Source organism: Scylla paramamosain, chromosome 10, assembly GCF_035594125.1.
Source record: "Scylla paramamosain isolate STU-SP2022 chromosome 10, ASM3559412v1, whole genome shotgun sequence".
NCBI lineage: Eukaryota > Metazoa > Arthropoda > Malacostraca > Decapoda > Portunidae > Scylla > Scylla paramamosain.
Window position 1 is genome coordinate 28,724,432 of NC_087160.1, and position 20,269 is coordinate 28,744,700.

A 20,269-nucleotide genomic window follows, 5' to 3' on the forward strand; every position below is an offset into this window, starting at 1 on the left:
ATTATCTTCGCCTCTTTTATTTCCTTTTATTTTCTACTTCCTTCCTTTGTACTTTCTTTCCCTTCTTTTCTCACTCTCCCTTTTTTTAATCCTTTTTTTTCTTATTTCAGTTTTATATCTAGTGTTTTCATATTTCCACTCACTCTGTTTAACTTTCTGTTTCCTCCTCTTCCTCTCTCACTCTCCCCTGTTTCCCTTATTTCCTCTTTATTCTCCTCCCCAGCAACGAGAATGAGGTGAGGATGATTGATGACGAGGGAGAGAGAGAGAGAGAGAGAGAGAGAGAGAGAGAGAGAGAGAGAGAGAGAGAGAGAGAGAGAGAGAGAGAGAGAGGGGAGAGTCAGGGTGAATGAAAAGACTAAAGATTAAGGAAGTAATCTCATCCTCCCTATTCTCCCTTCTTTTCTCCTCCTCCTCCTCCTCCTCCTCCTCCTCCTCCTCCTCCTCATGGGCAGGAAGCCAAGAGAACATTTAATGTGATTGTGTCAAGAGATATCTACCCTGTGTCACACTCACTCACACTGCATCACCCTGACCTCTCTTTTGTCACTCTGCCTCACCCTGACCATTCTTACGTCACCCTGCCTCACCCCCGCTTCACCTTGATCCCTCGTTTGTCGCCCTGCCTTTTTCTAACCCTTCCAACTGTCACCCTGCCTTCCTCCTATCTTTTTGGTTTCACCCTGTCTCACCCTTACCTTTTTATCACGTATTGGCGCATCACTCTAACCTTTTAGTTATCTTCCTATCTCACCCTAATTCTTCCTGCTGTTATTTTTGTCTCAACTCTTGCCTGTGTCACCCTACTAGTCTTCTTGCCTCACCCTAACTTTTCTCTCTCTCACCTTTGTTTTCCTTCACCCTGAGACACCATTGACTCACCCTGATTTCCCTTCCCTCATGTAACTCAGAACAGTCCCCTCTGCCTCATTCTCTCTCTCTCTATCTGTTCCCTCACCCTACCACTACAACCCACCGCTGCTAAGCTACTTTTCTCACATCACCCTCAGTTAAGCCACTGCATGCCTTCATCACCCTTACTGCTTTCCCTTCTTCACTCTTTCCTTTTTTTACTTCTTTCATTTTTTGTTCCTTCTTCCTCATCCTTATTTTTTTTTCCTCACCTTTCCCTCATTTTTCCTTCTTTCCTCTCCGTCTCTTCATTCTCTCTCTCTCTCTCTCTCTCTCTCTCTCTCTCTCTCTCTCTCTCTCTCTCTCTCTCTCTCTCTCTCTCTCTCTCTCTCTCTCTCTCTCTCTCCACGTGCTTAATCTCCTCTACACAATCTTCCTTTTTCTTCCTTTTCCTCTCTTCATCCACACATAGCCTCCATTTCCCTCCTTTCCCTTTTTGTCTCTACCTCCATCCCTCCACCCCTCCACCTCCATTTTTTCTTTTTTCTCTCTCTCTTATACCTCCTTTCCTTTCCCTCTCTACACGCACTTCCATTCACATCCGTCTCTCCACACCACACTCTTCCCTCCCCTCCCCTCCCTCCCTCCCTGCCTCTCCCTCCCTCCTCCCTCCCTCCCTCCACAGTACTCCATAACCACCTCGGTAGCCAGTGACTAGCCGCTCGTTAATCTCACTCCTCTTCCTTTTCTGCGGCGGCTGACGGGCTCCACTTGTTCCCCTGATAAAGCTGATTTCGCCTTGACGCGTCCGCCGAGTGCTGACAACGCTAACGCTAACGCCTCTGTGCTTCAGCAGCTCCTGCCGCCACCGCCACCACTGCCGTCGCTTTCAATCTCCTTATAAAATGTCCCGCTGCGAGGTCGTGGAGGAGAGGAAGGGAGGAAGCGCAAGGAAAGGAGTGCTGCTGGGGGATTTTTTGTAGGAATGCAGGAGAGGAGTGGAAAGGAAAGGGAGTTGAACTGACAGATAGAAAAAATAGACAGATAAACACACGGATAAACAGAGACAGGCAGACAAGCGCGTCGAAAAACCAACTAAGACTTGCAGACAGACAGGCTAATTGACTGGCAAACGGACAGACAGAGACAAATAGGCAGACAGACAGGCAGGCAGGCAGGCAGACACACACACAAAGACAGACAGACAGACGGATTATATGAGGGCATGAAGGAAGGAAAGTTTGGAGAAAGAATGGGTAGAAAGGAAGATTGAAATGTATAGAAATATGTTGAAGATTTTGATGGAAGGAAGAAAAAGAAAAGAAAGAAATTAGTGAAAGCGAATAATACTGCAGTGGAAAGGAAATATATAAGGAAGAAGATAGAAAAAAATAGGAGAAACAGGAGAGGAAGTGAAAAGAAAAGGAGATATATGGAAGGGAATGCGAAGATAGACAGACCAACAGACACACAGACAGGAAGAAAGAATGGGAAATAACAGCTTAAGAAGGAAAACAAGGAAGGGAGGGAGAGATGAGGGAGAGAAGGAAGGAAGGGCAGCTGTCACCACTTCCCTCTCATCTCCCTCTCTCATCTCCGTGTTTACTCACTCATGACATCAAGGAGAGGCGGAAAAAGAAGATAAACAGCTGAAAGAAAGCAAAAACATACCCATAAAAAAATAAAGGGTACATCACACACGTATTTTAAGATGTACAAAAAAAAATTTTCTTTCTCTCTCTCTCTCTCTCTCTCTCTCTCTCTCTCTCTCTCTCTCTCTCTCTCTCTCTCTCTCTCTCTCTCTCTCTCTCTCTCTCTCTCTCTCTCTGTTCCACTAAACTTAACAGGCCCCACATTACTCACAACATTTTTGCGTCATCCCACCAAACGCGCCTTATTTTTCTCTCTTCTTACCTCCTAAACGTCTTAATTACACCAAATAGTTCCTGGAGGACATTCTCATTACCATATCAATTCAAGGAAGTCACGAAGAGGCGGCGTAGCGTAGGGTGAAAGAAAACGGTCCCGCAGAAAATGCAAACCTTGAAAGGGGGTACCTCGTAAATTTCAGAATGATTTTGATTGGAAGGTGATCCGTGGTTTGTTTTTTCTTCAGAGAGAGGGAGAATTTCTCAGAGTTGAAGAAAAAAAAAACACTTAAATAGATAAATTAGACAAACTATGTGATGGGTATACAGTTAGTTAGATAAGAGCTCTGTGTGTGTGTGTGTGTGTGTGTGTGTGTGTGTGTGTGTGTGTGTGTAGAACGTTATGTAAATGAAACGGTCAGAAAAAAGGAAAAGGAAGTGGATGAAGGAAGAAAGGAAAGTGAGGAATCTTGACATATACTATTCACAGACACACACACACACACACACACACACACGTGAAGGCAGGACAGCTGACAGGGCTCAAGTCCTTCTTCTCTCCCTCCCTCACCACACGGCTGATTAGATCCACGACGGCGACTTCTTATCCTCCTCCTCCTCCTCCTCCTCCTCCTCCTCCTCCTCCTCCTCCTCCAGTAAGAGCAAGGGGGTGTCACATCATCTGGTGACGGAAAGACAGAAAATATAATGGAAGAAATGTGTATTCTACTGCACTGTGTTTTCTGTTATTCCTTGGTGTGTGTGTGTGTGTGTGTGTGTGTGTGTATTTCCAGCACACACACACACACACACACACACACACACACACACACACACGCTCGGTTCACATCCAAGAAGGCTCAGGTTCGAGTCCCGTGCACGGCGAGACTAATTGGTTCTTAAGTATCCCTTGCTCACCAGCAGCAAGAAGGTGCGGGGGTGTGCCGCGGGGTTGTGACCTCGCTGTGACCTCGGCCTGTGCGTGGTCTCAGCCCTACCCAAATGAGTTCTGAGGTTTTTCCGTAGGGGAACGGCTTGCTGCCTCGCGATACCAGCAGCCGTCCGTGATTGAACAACACACACACACACACACACACACACACACACACACACACACACACACACACACCAAAAGCAAGAAACAGTCTAACTTCATTATTGTGTTTTTCCTTCATAGGTTGTTGACATTCTCTCTCTCTCTCTCTCTCTCTCTCTCTCTCTCTCTCTCTCTCTCTCTCTCTCTCTCTCTCTCTCTCTCTCTCTCTCTCTCTCATGAAGGATAATACGTAGAAAACGTCATCCCGGCGGAACAAAGGAGGGTAACTTAGATCATTTTCCTAGAACCTCCTCCAGTGGCGTGATTGAACACAGGGTCGTCATGAGAGGAGGAGGAGGAGGAGGAGGAGGAGAAAGAAGAGGAGGAGGAAGAGGAGGAAGAGGAAGAGGAAGAGGAAGAGGAGGAGGAGGAGGAGGAAGAACAACAAGAACAAGAACAAGAGGAGGAGGAAGATTTTTGGAGACGTACTTATCAGGGGAACGACACTCACACACACACACACACACACACACACACACACACACACACACACACACACACACACACACACACAGATCCCCGTCAGCCATTGTTGGGACGGTCACCACGCCTTCCTCCATCTCTCCCTCCCTTCTCTTTTATCTATCTTTCCCTCCCCTCCTCCATCTTCCCCAATTTTCCCTCGCTCTTTCTCCCCTCCCTTCCTTCCTTCGCGCCCACTATCCATCTTTCCATTATTTCCTCCTCCTCCTCCTCCTCCTCCTCCTCCTCCTCCTCCTCCTCCTCCTCCTCCTCCTCCTTTGCTGTCCCTCGTCTGGTCGCTTTCTCCATCAGTGTTCCTCCTTCTCCCTCCTCTTTATTTAATTCTCTCTCTCTCTCTCTCTCTCTCTCTCTCTCTCTCTCTCTCTCTCTCTCTCTCTCTCTCTCTCTCTCTCAACAATGGAGAGAGAGAGAGAGAGAGAGAGAGAGAGAGAGAGAGAGAGAGAGAGAGAGAGAATAATTAACAGGACCTCTCCCTTACAACCTTAGCAATTGGTGAAGAGGAGGAGGAGGAGGAGTCAAGGGATTGGTAGAAATTTGTCCCCTTTGTGTGTGTGTGTGTGTGTGTGTGTGTGTGTGTGTGTGTGTGTGTGTGTGTGTGTGAATCAAGAAGGAATTTAGGTATAGGGTAGGGAGTCGTCTTAGGGAGAAGGTCGTAGGGAGGGGAGTAGGGGTCGTGTGGAGTGAGTGGCATGACTTTGCTTATTCAGAGAAGGGGCTGAATTAAAGAAGAGAGAGAGAGAGAGAGAGACAGAGAGAGAGAGAGAGAGAGAGAGAGAGAGAGAGAGAGAGAGAGAGAGAGAGAGAATGCAATGTAGACTCAATAAAGAAGTTTTGGAAAAATGAAACGAAAAAAAATAAAAACGGTAGAGGAGAACAAGAGTGAGAAATGGAAAGGGAGAGGATAGGTGAGAATAGACAGAGGAAGAAGAGATCGAAGAGGAGGAGGAGGAGGAGACGGATTGCCCCTCCCAGACGATCAGTTAATCTTCCCTGACGGTAAATTTAATCAGTGCCCGAGACAGTACCTTCCACCATCTCTCTCTCTCTCTCTCTCTCTCTCTCTCTCTCTCTCTCTCTCTCTCTCTCTCTCTCTCTCATCGTCCTCCATTCATCACTTAAATCATCATTTTTACCTGTTATCATCGTAATGCCAAGAAAGATTACAGTGATTTTCTTCCTTATTAGATCACCTTCCCCGACACACACACACACACACACACACACACACACACACACACACACACACACACACACACACACACACACAGAGAGAGAGAGAGAGAGAGAGAGAGAGAGAGAGAGAGAGAGAGAGAGAGGTATTCATCAATCCTTTTCTTATCGCTTCAGGTCCCAAGGGCGAGCCAGGATCTCGAGGACGCCGAGGGAAGAAGGGCAAGGATGGAGAGGCGGGACCCGTGGTAAGTTACAGGAGAGAGAGAGAGAGAGAGAGAGAGAGAGAGAGAGAGAGAGAGAGAGAGAGAGAGAGAGAGAGAGAGAGAGAGAGAGAGTTTGATTACCATGGAGATTTTAAGTTCCAGGTTCGAAGTTACAATGAAATACTGATTTTTTTTTTTTTTTTTTTACTCTGAAGGGAATTAGCTTCGTGTGTGTGTGTGTGTGTGTGTGTGTGTGTGTGTGTGTGTGTGTGTGTGTGTAATCATATTCACAGATGAGAGTACAGTTAAAGAATGAGACAAAGAAGTAAAAGGTAAGAACGTTAATATAAAGTTTAATCAGGGGAAAGAAAGCGAGGCATTAAGTATAAGAAGTAAGGATGTCAGGATAAAGACATACGCAGGTAAAAGATTGCCAGGTGGAGGGGAGGAAGAAGTATTAGGTGAAGGGAGTACAGGTAAGAAAATTTGCATAAGTGTAGATAAAAGATTAGCAGATGAAGGTAAAGAGAGAAGCATTAAATATATTGGCAAAGGTAAGATTATTAGCATGGTGGTAAAGGTGTACAAAAAAAAAAAAAGAAATTGAGGTATCAGATATGAGTTTGAAAGGTAGATAGATTAGGATCACTGTAGAATAAGGATTAAATTAACTAGCCTAGAAAATAAAACAGTCCCAGAAGAAAAATCAAATTACCTAGAAAGAAAATAATGCTGCTTAGAAATAAATCGAACAGCTTACAGAGGAAATGAATCAGTTTATAGAGAGAAAAAAAAAAGCTGGAAAAAAAAACGCAAGTAACATAGAGGGAATATGAAACAGCTTAGAGGGGAGATGAGACAGTTTAGAGAGGAAATAAAACAGCTTAGAGGGGAAATGAAACAGTGTAGAAGGGAAATGAAACAGCTTAGATGGGAAATTAAACAGCTTAGAGGAGAAGTGAAACAGCTTAGAGGGGAAATGAAAGAGCTTGGAGGGGAAATGAAACAGCGTAGAGAGGAAATGAAACAGCTTAGTGGGAAAATAAAACAGCTTCGAGAGGAAACCAAACAGCTTAGAGAAAGAAAAAAAAAATAGAGGGGGGAAATGGAACAGCGTAGAGGGGAAATAAAACAGCTTAGGGGGGAAATAAAACCTCTTAGAGAAAAAAGAAAAAAACAGCTTAGAGAGGAAACCAATCCAGAGAGATACATCCTAAAAACAGAATAGAATAGAAATAGGTCAAAATATTGCTGTTTACGATTCTTTCTAATCCTTTATAATCATCCCCCTATTGGCGCCACACCTTAGTAAGTTCAAACAGGTATGGCGGGTTGCCTTTCCTTTCCTACAGGTGCAGGGAGCGTCCATAACCCTGCCACTCTTCTTTCCAGGGTCCCAGCGGTCCGCCGGGCAAAAATGGGTTCCCGGTATGACTTTGTTGACATGCATTATCCCTTTATCCTAGGCATTATTACCCTGCTGTTGTCCATGTATTGTCCATGTGTTGTAGATGTGTTGTCTGTGTCGCGGAGCCTTGTGCTGCGTCACCTACCCCCTTGTAAGGCCGGCATGCGCAGGTGCTTCTCTCAGGGTGTGGTGCCGTCACGCCTCACCTCCCTCACGTCCTGACGCCACCTGGCCTTGCTCTTGTGGCACCGGGATCAGTCAATAAATCAGTCTGTAAATAAGTAGATGAATGCGTCAGTCAGTCAGTCTATCAATTCGTGAATTAGCCAGTCACAATCATTCAGTTAATTAATCAAGTGATCATTCCGCTAGTCAGTCAGTCAATCTATCAATCAATCAGTCAATGAATAGAGAAATTAATCAATCGATCTTTCAGTCATTTACTTAATCAGTCAGTTCCTATTGATCTTTCTTAAGGGACTGGCACCTCAGGAGGCTCTTTTTTTCGTTCTTTGTTGTTGCTCTTGCCAGTGCCCCTCTTACATAAAAAAAAAAAGTCAATCAATCGCACACGTATACTTCCCCACGCGTGAGGCAGACTACAGTAACTAAGCTGAGTACAGTCTGTCAGGCAGCGCTCCAATGGGGAAGTGCCTGTGTGTGCCTGCCTGCCTGCCCCTCATGCCGCCCCGCGATTGGTGGAGCATGCGTAGCGTCTCTCGAACCTCGCATGGTGATTGGTGGAGGCCCGGGGTGTGAGAACCTTGACCCACTGTAACCCAGCCACACACCCACTGTAACGCTGCTGGGGTGTGCTGGCCAGGTGTAGGTTTTTTGTTGTTATTGTTAGTGTTATCATTCCTTCCTTGTCGGGCTATTTACTGTATTTACTCATTTTCATTTTTATTGTTATTATTATTATTATTATATATTTTTTTTTTTTGTGACACATGCACTTGTTGTTGTTGTTTTTTTATTTACTTATTTATTTTTTTGTGTTGTTTTTTTTCACTTAGTTTATGGTGCACAGCAATCGTTCTTTATTATTATTATTATTATTATTATTATTATTATTATTATTATTATTATTATTATTATTATTATTATTTGTGACACATGCACTTGTTGTTTTTTTTTATTTACTTATTTATTTATTTTTTATGTTGTTTTTTTTCACTTAGTTTATGGTGCACAGCAATCGTTCTTTATTATTATTATTATTATTATTATTATTATTATTATTATTGTTGTTGTAGTTGTCACTATGATCATCATCGCCATCATTACTACCATCAGCTCAGTTTGGTCCTGTCGCTGGGCTGAGGAGATCTCTGGTGTGTGTGTGTGTGTGTGTGTGTCGCGTGGCGGGGCCTGGCGGAGGCGTCTTGCAGATCGCTCCTAACACTGTAGTTCACTAATGCAACAAACGTGTAATAACCCGCGTCACGTAGAGCTGACATGACTGAGGCCCATATTCTGAAACGATTTGCTCTCTTATCACTACTATTTTCAAAGGCCACAGAGATGATCAACCAAGCTCTCAAGAGTGTTTTCCTGTTAATAATGTAGAAATCTTGTTAATCTGTCACCAGAATCTTAAAAACATCCTTAAAAATCCGTGCAGTTTCAACTAGAGCCTTTTGAAAGTAGTTTGGGTGCGGCACAGAATCGTTTCAGAATGGCCCTAAGCTTCACCCTAACCCGCGCCGCGCGTCACACCGTCACCTGCCTGGGGTCGCTTCACTTGCTGGCGACGCCCCTCCCTCATCCACCCGCCCACCCATCCCCCACACCACCCACTGAGCATTATTATGGAAAGGGATATCATATTCTTGTCTGTATTGATGCCTGGTGTTCTTGTGTTGCCTGCAGTGTCGTGATGCGCCGGCGGGTAGTGTGGGGTGAAGCGGGGTCGGGGCGGGGCGGGGCGGAGGCCAGGGGTCAGCGGGGTGGGGCGCGGAAACCAGTAACTCACATAGAGGTAGAATGATGCCCTCGCGGCGATGATCCGAGGAGTGTCCCAACAGACGCCGTAAAACCTCAGGCGTGAGCGTCAGAGGTGCGATGTGAAAGTGTGGACTTGGGCACCTTGTGACGCGCCTTCACACCTTTCATTGATTGCCTTGCCCATAGGGCAAACTGACAATGTTATTGACACTCAAAACGAATGGGACTAATGTAAATCAGTTTCTGAAATTTACATCGACGAAAGACTCACCAGTGGTTTACACAGAATGCTTTTATTGTAGGCTCTCTGTTTTACAGGAAAGTGGAAAGAAATTGATTAGTAAATTAATTATAGGTTAATGCATTTTATTAGAAGCCTCCATTGCGGCGAGCAGCCAAAATCCCGCGCCCCTCCCCCGCCAGTCTGGGGTCCCCGGCCGAGCATGCTGACTGGCCCAGGGAGTGACTGGAGGCCGCCGCCGTGCTGCATTAACGGCGATTTCTTTGTTTCAGGGCCCAAAGGGACACCGAGGCTTCCCTGGTTTCCCGGTCGGTGGAATCCTGGTCGCGGCCCTTTAGTGGCCCACTCTTACCTAACACGCTGCTCTCTAACATCTTTCCATTAACATCACTTTAACAAAATAACACCGTCCCAGCCGCCACGCGCGTACCCGAATCCGCCATGTGTCTGCTTTTCTAGGTGGACACTTTGCTCATTTACGCAGAGCATCCATAAAAAAATATAAAAAAATCCTCCCGGGAAGAATACGTACCAAAGGGCTGACAGAGGAGCGCTGAGGGCCATCACGAGGCCTGCGAGTAGTAGAGGCCACTCTATGACTCACTAAACCTAGACCAACAAGTAACAAAAACAGCATCTCCCTACCGCCTCCCTCCCTCCACTCCCCTCACTCCAGTTACTCATCAGTGTTCTTCTCCCTCGACCTCTGCGAAGCAAAAAGTCGGAAGGAGTCGTTAACAGGAGTCCCTCGTTGGCAGCTTGTTCCTGACGCTGCGCAGCTCACACCTCTCCCTCTTGCCGTTTATTAATGGGACAGCACCAGCTCAGCAGTACATCAAGCAGGATCCGAAGCGGTGGGGGGGGTGGGGGGAAGGATGAGTTAGTTGGAGAGCTAGGCACCCTTAACACAGGAATCCTCACTACCCGGCCACCCTTGCCTCGCCACGTCGCTCCAGCCTCGCAGACTCAGCCATTTCCGCGCCGCTGATCACATGGAGATTAGCTGGCTGGCGTGTTATGATTTCAGGGCCAGAGTTTATGATGTTGTTACTCCCAGTCTTATAAAATAGATTAGTTTTTGGCTGGTGGACTTGTTTTTGTTCAGGTAGTGTGTTGCATCGTCAGCCTTTAGAGACGGTGATGATCGGTGCGGTGATGATTGGTGCGGTGAGAGAGAAGAGAGGGAAGCATCACTCTTTCTTCTATTTTGTTTTAGGGTAATTAGTCGGGTGTTGCAATTCTTAGATGTGAATGAGTCTCACCGTGCATGGATGAATAAATGGGACACACCACGGATGTTGAGGCACCGCGGAGCTGCTCCTCCCGTTGTGACCTCTAATGATGATGGAAGAAAAGATAAGAGCGGAAAAAAAAAAACATTTGCTTCCGTGTGGTTAAGATTCGTGTGCCGTTATGTGTGTGTGAGAGAGAGAGAGAGAGAGAGAGAGAGAGAGAGAGAGAGAGAGAGAGAGAGAGAGAGAGAGAGAACAAGCAGGAACAGACCCACCACTACGTACAGGCAGACAGCAGCAGCAGAGTTCACCATCACCCCTTCAGAGGCAAGACGTGGCGGCAGCAGTCTGCTCGTAACACTTCCAGACACGCTCTTTTTCTTCTTAGAGGAAACTGAACCCTAGAACAGTAAGATTCAATCACGCCATTACTTTGCCGACCGAACGAACAACCTCATTTTTAACAGAAGTTTTCCAATTATAGGAATTCCATCTTGTCTAGTAATCGTTCAGGTGAACACAGACCCAGCGTTCCCTCTGTCCCTCTCCAGCCAGCCCTCCATGGTACTCGCCCAGCCGCTCCGCGCTATTCGCTTTTTGACCCAAGAAAGCGTCGACTTGAATTAATACGATTGGCACTTATAGGTTCCTGTTTGATATTTGAAGGTTCGTGGCTGGAATATATATATATATATATATATATATATATATATATATATATATATATATATATATATATATATATATATATATATATATATATATATATATATATATATATATATATATATATATATCAGTTGAAGTCTGTGGCTAAGGGAGGAGATGTGGAGAACACAGACCTGCCCAAAGCTGTGGTGTTGCGCGGGACGGTGCATGTCACCTTTCATTTCTGTCTCCGCAGTCAAATTTTATGTAGACTTATCGTTCTTATTGTTATCCTAGTTTTTACTTTCCCTTATTTCTCATGTACGGACACTGTATCCACCCTCCTGTGGAATGGCAGTAGTACTAATTCTAACAGCACAGAGAACGTAAAAAGACGGTCAGCGGTTGAGGTACAGCATGCTGCGGGGAGGACTAATGACCGGCCAGTATTGCGTAGTACGATATGCATGCCTTGGCTTTTCGTCTTGCTTGTGTGATGTCTCAGCAGTCCCTCTTACTTTCTTCTGCCTCATAATTATTGGCTTAGTGCTTCATTCTCGTACGCATTCCTTGCTTCCCTCCATTTAACACAAGCATGGCACCAGCGACCTGCTTTCCCCTCCTATCCCCTCTGCTAGCCTTGTCTTGCACCGCCTGAGGGACGAGACCACTTCTACTATAAGATAATAATGATAATCAGCTCACTGTTATGCTTTTAATGATCAAAACATCAGTCAGACTTAATCAAATTGGGAGGAGTATCTAAGTTGCCCTTACCCACCTAGACCACTAAAGCTTAGCATGGATTCATCTTGCTTATTTGTTTTTAAAGGAGGAATAATTAATTGATAATGCCCTCTTCTTATTTACCGTCGAAAAGCTTCAAGTGTTCATAGTATTCAGATTTTTTTTTTCTTTCGTTGTTTTACGTTAGTGTTTCGTCATTGTATGTTCCCATGTCTGCCTTGGGACGCGTCTCTAATGTACATTATGTCTTCCAGGGCCCCATTGGATTGGACGGGCCAAAAGGAGAACCGGTGAGTGCTCATTTCTAAGCCTAGTAATATTAGTAAACAGAATTTGAGGTACGACTTTTTTTTTCACCACAGCCATCTTTTGTTATACAATGTAACAAGTTAATTGAAGGTGTTCTTGTGTCCCACCACATCCGAGTTCACTTAACTCCAAATGACAATGTTTCGATCTTGGAAGCTAACTTTTCTGATATCTTGTGATTTCCTTATATCCTATATCTTTCCTTATACAGTAAAATCCCTCTCATCCTGCATTCGAGTATCCATTAGTTTCAAGTATCCGGCACATTTTTCCCCGAGCCTTAAAATCAATAAAAAATCAATGTATACTCATAAAATCGATTAAAATTCCCGCGCGAGGCATACTTTGTCCCCTCGCCACCAGAGTGCACTGCTTCGCGCCATCCGCGGCCCACTGCACTGTGTTTACTCAGTGACTCAGTCCCGCGTGTGCATTGTTTATCGCCTGACGCCTCCATCATGCCTAAAGTTGTAGAAAAGAGGAAGCGTGTTGTGCTTACACTTAAGCAGAAGGTAGACATTTGTCGACGATTAGAGAGAGGTGAAAGCAGACAGCAACTAATGGCGGAATATGGTGTGGGCTCATCAACTATTTATGACATTAAATCCCAAACGAAAAAGTTGCGGGATTACATGAAAGCCATTGACACCCCAAAGGCAGCGGAAAATCGTCACACTGCAGTATCATCGTGGTGAAATGATGGACAAAGTGTTATACGAGTGGTTCACCTTGAAAAGATCAGAAGGAGTCACAATTACAGGCCCAATGCTACAACTGTGTGTTGGTGAGTGTGAGGTGGCAGTGCGGGTGGCGACGCGCGGCACGCGGTGGTGATTGTGGACATAATTTCACCTCTGTTCAAGTATCCGGCAATATTCAAGTATCCGGCATGTCCCGGTCCCGGTCCCGTTGATGCCGGATAAGAGGGATTTTACTGTATCTTATTATTCCTTCATATCACAAATTTATGACACATTCAGTCATTTTGCGTCATCCTACACGTTTCTATCTTGCATATAATTAATAAATAATTATTAAAACGCCTACTTTTTCGTATCTCTTTGTGAATAATTTATTATACTCACGGGTTGTCAGTACTTTTTAGCCTGCATCATTCAACGTTTTGCTCTCATTAGGATTGTCTTCCAATACCGCAGAAATGGCCCTGATAATACAGAATCCTCGTTAAACTTGTACTAGAGTCATGAGAACACTACTGAAACTCTGATTTCTACTGGAATTATCAACAGTAATCGAGATACACACGAAGTAAATCGTAGAGAAAGAAAGGTTGTATGAACTTCTCAGACTCATTCCTTTGTGATTACTCTTTTGCAAATTCACAAATCTCTCGATAACAAAACTCTCCTTTCATCAATAGTTTTTCTTTTCAATGTGTACGGTATTGTGAATGGTGTGTGTGTGTGTGTGTGTGTGTGTGTGTGTGTGTGTGTGTGTGTGTGTGTGTGTGTGTGTGTGTTTTGTTGTTGTTAAACATGGGTGCTCGTGACCATAGACTTTTGTCAAATAAACATACATTCACTTCGCACTTCTTGACGTCTCGATGCGGCTGTATGCTGTCTGTATTGCCTTCGGTGCATCCTAGTGTGTGTGTGTGTGTGTGTGTGTCACTGGAGGTTGTATCGGACATAAATACTATGATGTGTTGAGAAGAGATGTATACATGATTGACAGAAAGCGTTTTACAGATGTAACTCATAGATGTGTCTGGGAGCATCATTGACTGTCTAATAAATAGCTGAGAGCAGGAGGCAACTCATGGATGCTTGTATGATGAATGATAAACAGATCTATATGGTGGGAAAATATGGAGCAGATCAGAAGTTCTTTATTTCTCTAACACTTCAAATACTTTCATTCTCTGTGGATGATAGTGAAAATTTTAGAGAAATTCTGTTAGCACAACACCAAACTCTAGACTTCAAATTTACCACCCATATTCCTCCACCCAGGGCGTGCAGGGACCACCCGGCCCTCCAGGGGAACCAGGAAAGAAAGGCGAGCCAGGAGCAGGTTATGACATCCTCACCCGTGCCAAGGTCAGTGAAAATCTTGTATCCTCACTTACACTACAATGCAGCACCACCAGTTACATACTACACACTCACCTGGAACAACTTTTTATCAACTCTTCTTGCTTCAGATGATAAGACACCTTTTTTTCTGGTGTCTTCACATATCTACAGACCTTTTTTATCTAAATGTTCCTCTCAGCTGTCCAGTCAGCACCTAATGTTCTATTTCAGGGCATTAAAAGATCAATTACGAGCTTGGAAGGAGGCACATTAGGGTATGCAGAAATCATCGCCATTAAGGTGAGATTAGCATTGCTTCAGCGCGTGCCAGTTCTCCCACATCAGGAATTGCACTCGCTTTTGTTATAATTTCATATTTTTCATGATTAATCTGTAGTTTTATTAATCGCTGGGATTGGTACTGTTGGCTTGGTGTAGTAGTCTTGTCTCCCCTCCAATGAGCTGCTTTGTTGTAGATTTATTGTGTACATAGTAAATTCTCTCATAGCTTGTGAGTTCCATGTTTGCAATTTTGTTCACAAGCTGTGATGATACAGTGGATGCTGCAGACAATTTGCTAGTAATTATATGTTGTATATATATCTAATTTTGTTTGCTCATGTGTGAGTTGTTTGTTATTTTGTGTGTGTGTGTGTGTGTGTGTGTGTGTGTGTGTGTGTGTGTGTGTGTGTGTGTGTGTGTGTGTGTGTGTGTGTATGTGTGTGTGTGTGTGTGGGTCATTCACCTGTGGTCATCTACTGGTCACCCAGCCAACCATTCTCCTACAGAAAGAGCTCAGAGCTTGTATTGACCAATCTTTGGGTAGAACTGAGACTGCTCACACACCACACACTGGGACAGTGAGGTCACAACTCCTTGGGTTACATCCTATACAGGGGCTACACACTACACCTGGGACTCAAACTCGGGCTTTCTCAGTTGTGAGCTGAGTGTGTGTGTGTGTGTGTGTGTGTGTGTGTGTGTGTGTGTGTGTGTGTGTGTGTGTGTGTGTGTGTGTCTGTCTGTCTGTCTGTCTGTCTGTCTGTCTGTCTGTCTGTCTGTCTGTCTGTGCGTGTGTGTGTGTGTGTGTGTGTGCGTGTGTGTGGACAATATAATGTGCTTGGTTTGCGTACACTAATCTGCTTTATTGTTTTCCACCCTCTAACTTGATTTATTCATTGCCTTTTAAATTATATTTCGTTGTATTAATTATAGTCACTATATATCTACATCTTTCTTTGTCTCACCACCTCCACCCACTCACCAATGCAATTACTAAACACTGCTCTTTTTTGGGGGGCTTTCCTTGCATCACAAACTCTACCATCACTACCAGCACCATTACCACCACTCATGATCAGTCACCACTATAGTCATCACTGCCATTCAGGGAGCAGATGGCAACACACTGTCTTGCATCCCACACCAGCTAACCCCATGTTGCTTCCAATGCCTACCAACATGTTTGCTTATAAACTCATTAATACAACATTAACATGTATGCAAACATTTCATCAGTAATAACACAAATGTATCTTTTTTTTTCATTTAATAAAATATGCAATGCCTTGATACCATAGAATACATAATCTATTCATTTGTACACAAGTTATACCTCTCCCTGTCAGTGATGATGCCCCCACAAATAAGAAGTATGTTATTGGAGTACACATATACAGTTATGAGTTGTTGATTACATGGCTTATAAAAAAAAAAAAAATGGATGAAGTGTGAGGAGTAGGTGAGCCGCATGCCGCTGTCTGCTGTGCTCCCCCCAACGTGTCTCTCCGTCCTCCCTGTTGCCACGCTGATTGTGTTACGCCCTTCTTGCAGGGGACGATGGGAGGTGCCTGGGATAGCATAGACTCTGATAGAATATTAGCTATTAAAGTAAGTTTTTTCCCTAAGTTTTTCTTTGTTTTATGGTGTGTTTTATTTGTCAAGTATTTTGTTTCTTAGTGCCAAACATACAGTTCTAGCTATATATTTGAGTGTATACTCTTTCCCCTGTTTTATATCTAACTTACCTTTGCATGATGCTGCCTGGTAAATGTAGGTGATTCAAGTAGTAAGTGATGATAAATGTTTGGGGTTGCTTTATATATTATGAGTCTGAATGATACTAACACAACTCCAAGTCTAAATTTGTTTCAATGTAACATTTTGTAGGTAGAATAATCAATAATGTGCAGAAATTTTGAAATATCATTTATTGTCAGATAAGAGTATGTATTCCGGATATATTTTAATACAGTGATCCCCATATTTATAGTACTCACAGCAAATGTTTCTGCTCCTGCTAATGCTCCTGCTGCTGCAACAAGTGTGCAGCTGACAGCCAAGAATAACCATCTACAGCTGCATTTAGCTTTCCATCTTGCTGCAGTGCAACCATTACTTTAATTTTTCATAACCTATTAATACAATATGAACTGAAGAGATGTTCTTTCCACTCATCAGTATACAGTTTTATAAAATAATTATCACTAACTTTGCACTATTCATTGTTTTGCAGTACATTTCTTACATATGGAATTATTGGGGACTTCTGTATCACTGTTTTCCAGCTAGTCTCAGTACTAGTAACTGTAACCTTTCCATGTAAATCACCATTGTAATATCTGCACTGTCAGGTCAAATAGGCACATTGAGGTAGTTCATGCTGTTCAGAATAGTGTTTTGTGACAATCTCTGACCAGTTTCATTACAGGGTGACCCAGGCAGTCCTGGACCCCCTGGAGCCCCAGGACCTTCAGGCAAGGATGGTTTGCCAGGTATGGATGGCCGTGATGGCTATCCTGGAGAGCCTGGTCCTCCTGGTGAGGTGGGTCCTGCAGGTCCTCTTGGACCCCCTGGGCCTCCAGGCCCTCCAGGACCAGCAGGGCCTCAAGGCGAAAGAGTGAGTAACATCCCTTTTTTTTTTTAGGGTTACCTTAGTGATACCTGTTGGTATTTTTTGTGGCACCAGTGTGCCTCTGCAGACAGCCCACCCTGCCCTGAGGATGAGAGTGCCATTGAAGGTGGGAACGGAAAAGATGACTCTGGCAGTAGATGTGATCTCATAGAAGCATGTTTTATGTGAAGCTTTGGAAGCAGTTATGTTTGAGAGTTAGTGTTTCACCGATCCAGTTCAGCCCACCCATCACACACGCTTTCCAAACACTGCAAGAGTAGTTTTCTTTATTTGGCTCTTCTGTTGACTGTTTAGAAGAAGAATGTCTGTATCACATTAATGCAGCACATTTCTGTTGATTCAGTTCCATGTTTTCTTAGTGCAGTATGTGCTCCCCTGCTTCTAGTATTGTGTGTGCCTCCTTTGTTGTAATGTAGTTTGTCAGTGTGTTGTAGTGTGTGTGTGTGTGTGTGTGTGTGTGTGTGTGTGTGGAGGGGATTGTTGATGTTTTTCTACTTTTTTTTGTTATGTATGATGATGTGAAGTTTTACAAGAGTATGGCTGAATGAATATGAGGGTGTGTGTCATTCCCCACATACACATAATTGGTCTGAGACAGCATCACCTTCAAATACTCAACCATTCTAGAACATTCACCATTCACTATATAAAAATACTTTCTTTTTAAGAAAACAAAGTTAAATATAGTGTAGGCTAGTCAGTTGGATTAGTAAGGTGAGTCTTGTATTTCTTATGGAAATACTGATTAGATTTTTAAAAATCATGTTTTTATAGATAGAAAACTGCTTCAAAAGAAAGTTGGTCTTTATAGCAGTATGCTCCAGAAATACTGTGGAGAAAGCTCACTTGTAGTTGTGTTGCAACAGCATGTTTAGCTGAAAATATCCAATATTTAGGCAATAGCAATTCTTTGTCTCTTCCAAGAGTCACCTTTCACCTGTGACACAGTGCTCAGGTATTATATGTCTAACCAAACACTCTTTCAGGTATAATTGTACAATGGTTCATTAAAAAAATATTACCCAACAGAGCACTAAATTCTCAACAGCAGACATTTTGTGTACACAGAGAAATCACACAGGTCACTTGAGAAAGATAGGCATGCTTCCCCACAGCCAAGTTTTTCCACTCATCTAAGCAAAAAGTGGATTGTGAGAATTTCTTTTACTTAGTGCACTAGGGAATCACAAATAAGTTGCAGCTCTTGGCCTGTCTCTCTTATATCTTCCACTAGTGAAGTAGGTAGTACCTTTCAACCCCCAGCCTCATCTTTCTTGTCCCCCATGGATTGCTTCCTCCTTATTGATACTTCCAGGCATCTTTGAGAAGCTGTTTGGTTAACTAGCTGCAGCTCACCTCAGCAACACCACTTGCAGACTTCTTTTCCAGAAATGAAGAAGCACCTGCCCCCTCCTTCTTTTTATAACCTTATATGCATTTTCCTCTCTTGCTTGACATGCATTTTTAATTGAGCATAGTTTTATTTACCACTTTATTTCAACATACAGCACAGCATTGGAAAATAAATGTATTGAGTCAACTATTCTGTAAGTGCCATGATTATGAGATGTCCCCTTTCTTTTATATTTTGTTTGGATAGTGTTTTAGATGTAGGTACTGCTGTGCAGTATGATAAATGTACATTAGTTATAGCAAGTCCTTTGCTTTATCCTGCTATCTTTATTTTAATTTCCTAACTTTGATAGCATTTTCAGTCTTGTGAACTAAATGACTGCATTTCGTAAACTCATAAACTGCATTTACTGGTATACTCCAATATTTATGGAGCCCTTCCCATGTTGATTTTTAGTCATTTTGATTCTTATTTTGGCATGAGTATTGTTCACTACAATAAAGTTTCACTGCGTGCACCCACCACCATGCTGCTTTCCTCCCACTCACCACCCAGCTCACCCAGACCTCATCCCCAGGGTGACAAGGGACACAAGGGTGACCGAGGGATCACCACAGTCAACGGCAAAGAAATTCCTGCCGGAATCCTTGAGGGGCCTCCTGGACCGTCTGGTGAGTGGGTCCACTCTGCTCCAGCACCTAGAGAGATGATCCTGTTACGAGATGCTTTTCATACCACATGACTTAAGAAGTTCAAGTTAGATTAAATTTATTATAAATATGGAAAGATCCCTAAAATCAGATGCATATAATCTTGTGCTGCATTCAAAACTTTTTTTCTTCCTTTTCTATTGTGTCTGTCATATTTCGAAAATGACTATGATGAAAGAAACTATGATACACTTCAGGATGTATTAATCATTAAATGCATAATGCAATGGAAACTATAATATATACATTATATACGCATAAACTGACAAATTCTTGGAATAATTAAGAAATTATAGTTGATCATCAGTCATGATGAAATTATTTGCTGAAAATTCCTAGCATTCAATTCATGAATATAATTTCTATTGAAGACTGTTAATCAAACTCAACAACATTAATAATTAAGTAAATCACTGTATGAGATATATATGAGGCATAAGTCACATGTGTGAAGGTAACTTGATTACATTTAGGATGTGATTGTTCAACCACAAGTGTAATGAACATGGCTTGAAACTCTCCACTGCATCAGAGGTGACAAGTAAACTTATGGTTGCATGTTTTTTTTATTTTTTTTTTTTTTTTTTTTGTTATTTTTTTTTTTAGTAGCTTATCAGAAATGGGCTGAATGTAACAGCCAAAGAAAGACCATTACTTGTCCATTTCCCTGGCTGTACAGGACCCCCTGGGCCACCTGGGCTGCCAGGGGACCCAGGACCAGATGGTCCCATGGGTCCCCCTGGGTTGGATGGGGAGGAGGGAGCACGAGGACCACGGGGCAGGCGGGGCAAGCGGGGTAAGAGGGTACGTACCTTGACTGTGAGCAGTAGACTAGGACACAGCAGCTCATTATGTCAGTTTGTCACAGACATGCATATGTACACTTCTGGGAAAACTTGGTTAATTTTTCACACTGTTTGTGGTGCAGGTTTAACTAATATATTGTTTATTCTCCTTCATCCTGTTTATTCTGTTAGATTTGTTTAAATTTTTGTTTCAGTGAACCATGTTAGAGAATCCAGGAGTCTTTGCATATATATATATATAT

The 20,269-nt window shown here is 43.3% G+C and overlaps 1 protein-coding gene across 1 annotated transcript in view; it reads left to right on the forward strand.

Moving 5' to 3' along the window:
- The window catches only part of LOC135104551 (collagen alpha chain CG42342-like), a 108,019-nt gene that overhangs the window by 66,252 nt on the left and 21,498 nt on the right, over positions 1-20,269 (forward strand). The window contains exons 2-9 of the mRNA XM_064012126.1: positions 5,647-5,717; positions 7,068-7,103; positions 12,153-12,188; positions 14,181-14,267; positions 16,077-16,133; positions 16,954-17,142; positions 19,089-19,182; positions 19,901-20,025. Coding sequence (XP_063868196.1) covers positions 5,647-5,717; positions 7,068-7,103; positions 12,153-12,188; positions 14,181-14,267; positions 16,077-16,133; positions 16,954-17,142; positions 19,089-19,182; positions 19,901-20,025 — 695 coding nt within the window. The remainder of the gene's footprint in view (positions 1-5,646; positions 5,718-7,067; positions 7,104-12,152; positions 12,189-14,180; positions 14,268-16,076; positions 16,134-16,953; positions 17,143-19,088; positions 19,183-19,900; positions 20,026-20,269) is intronic.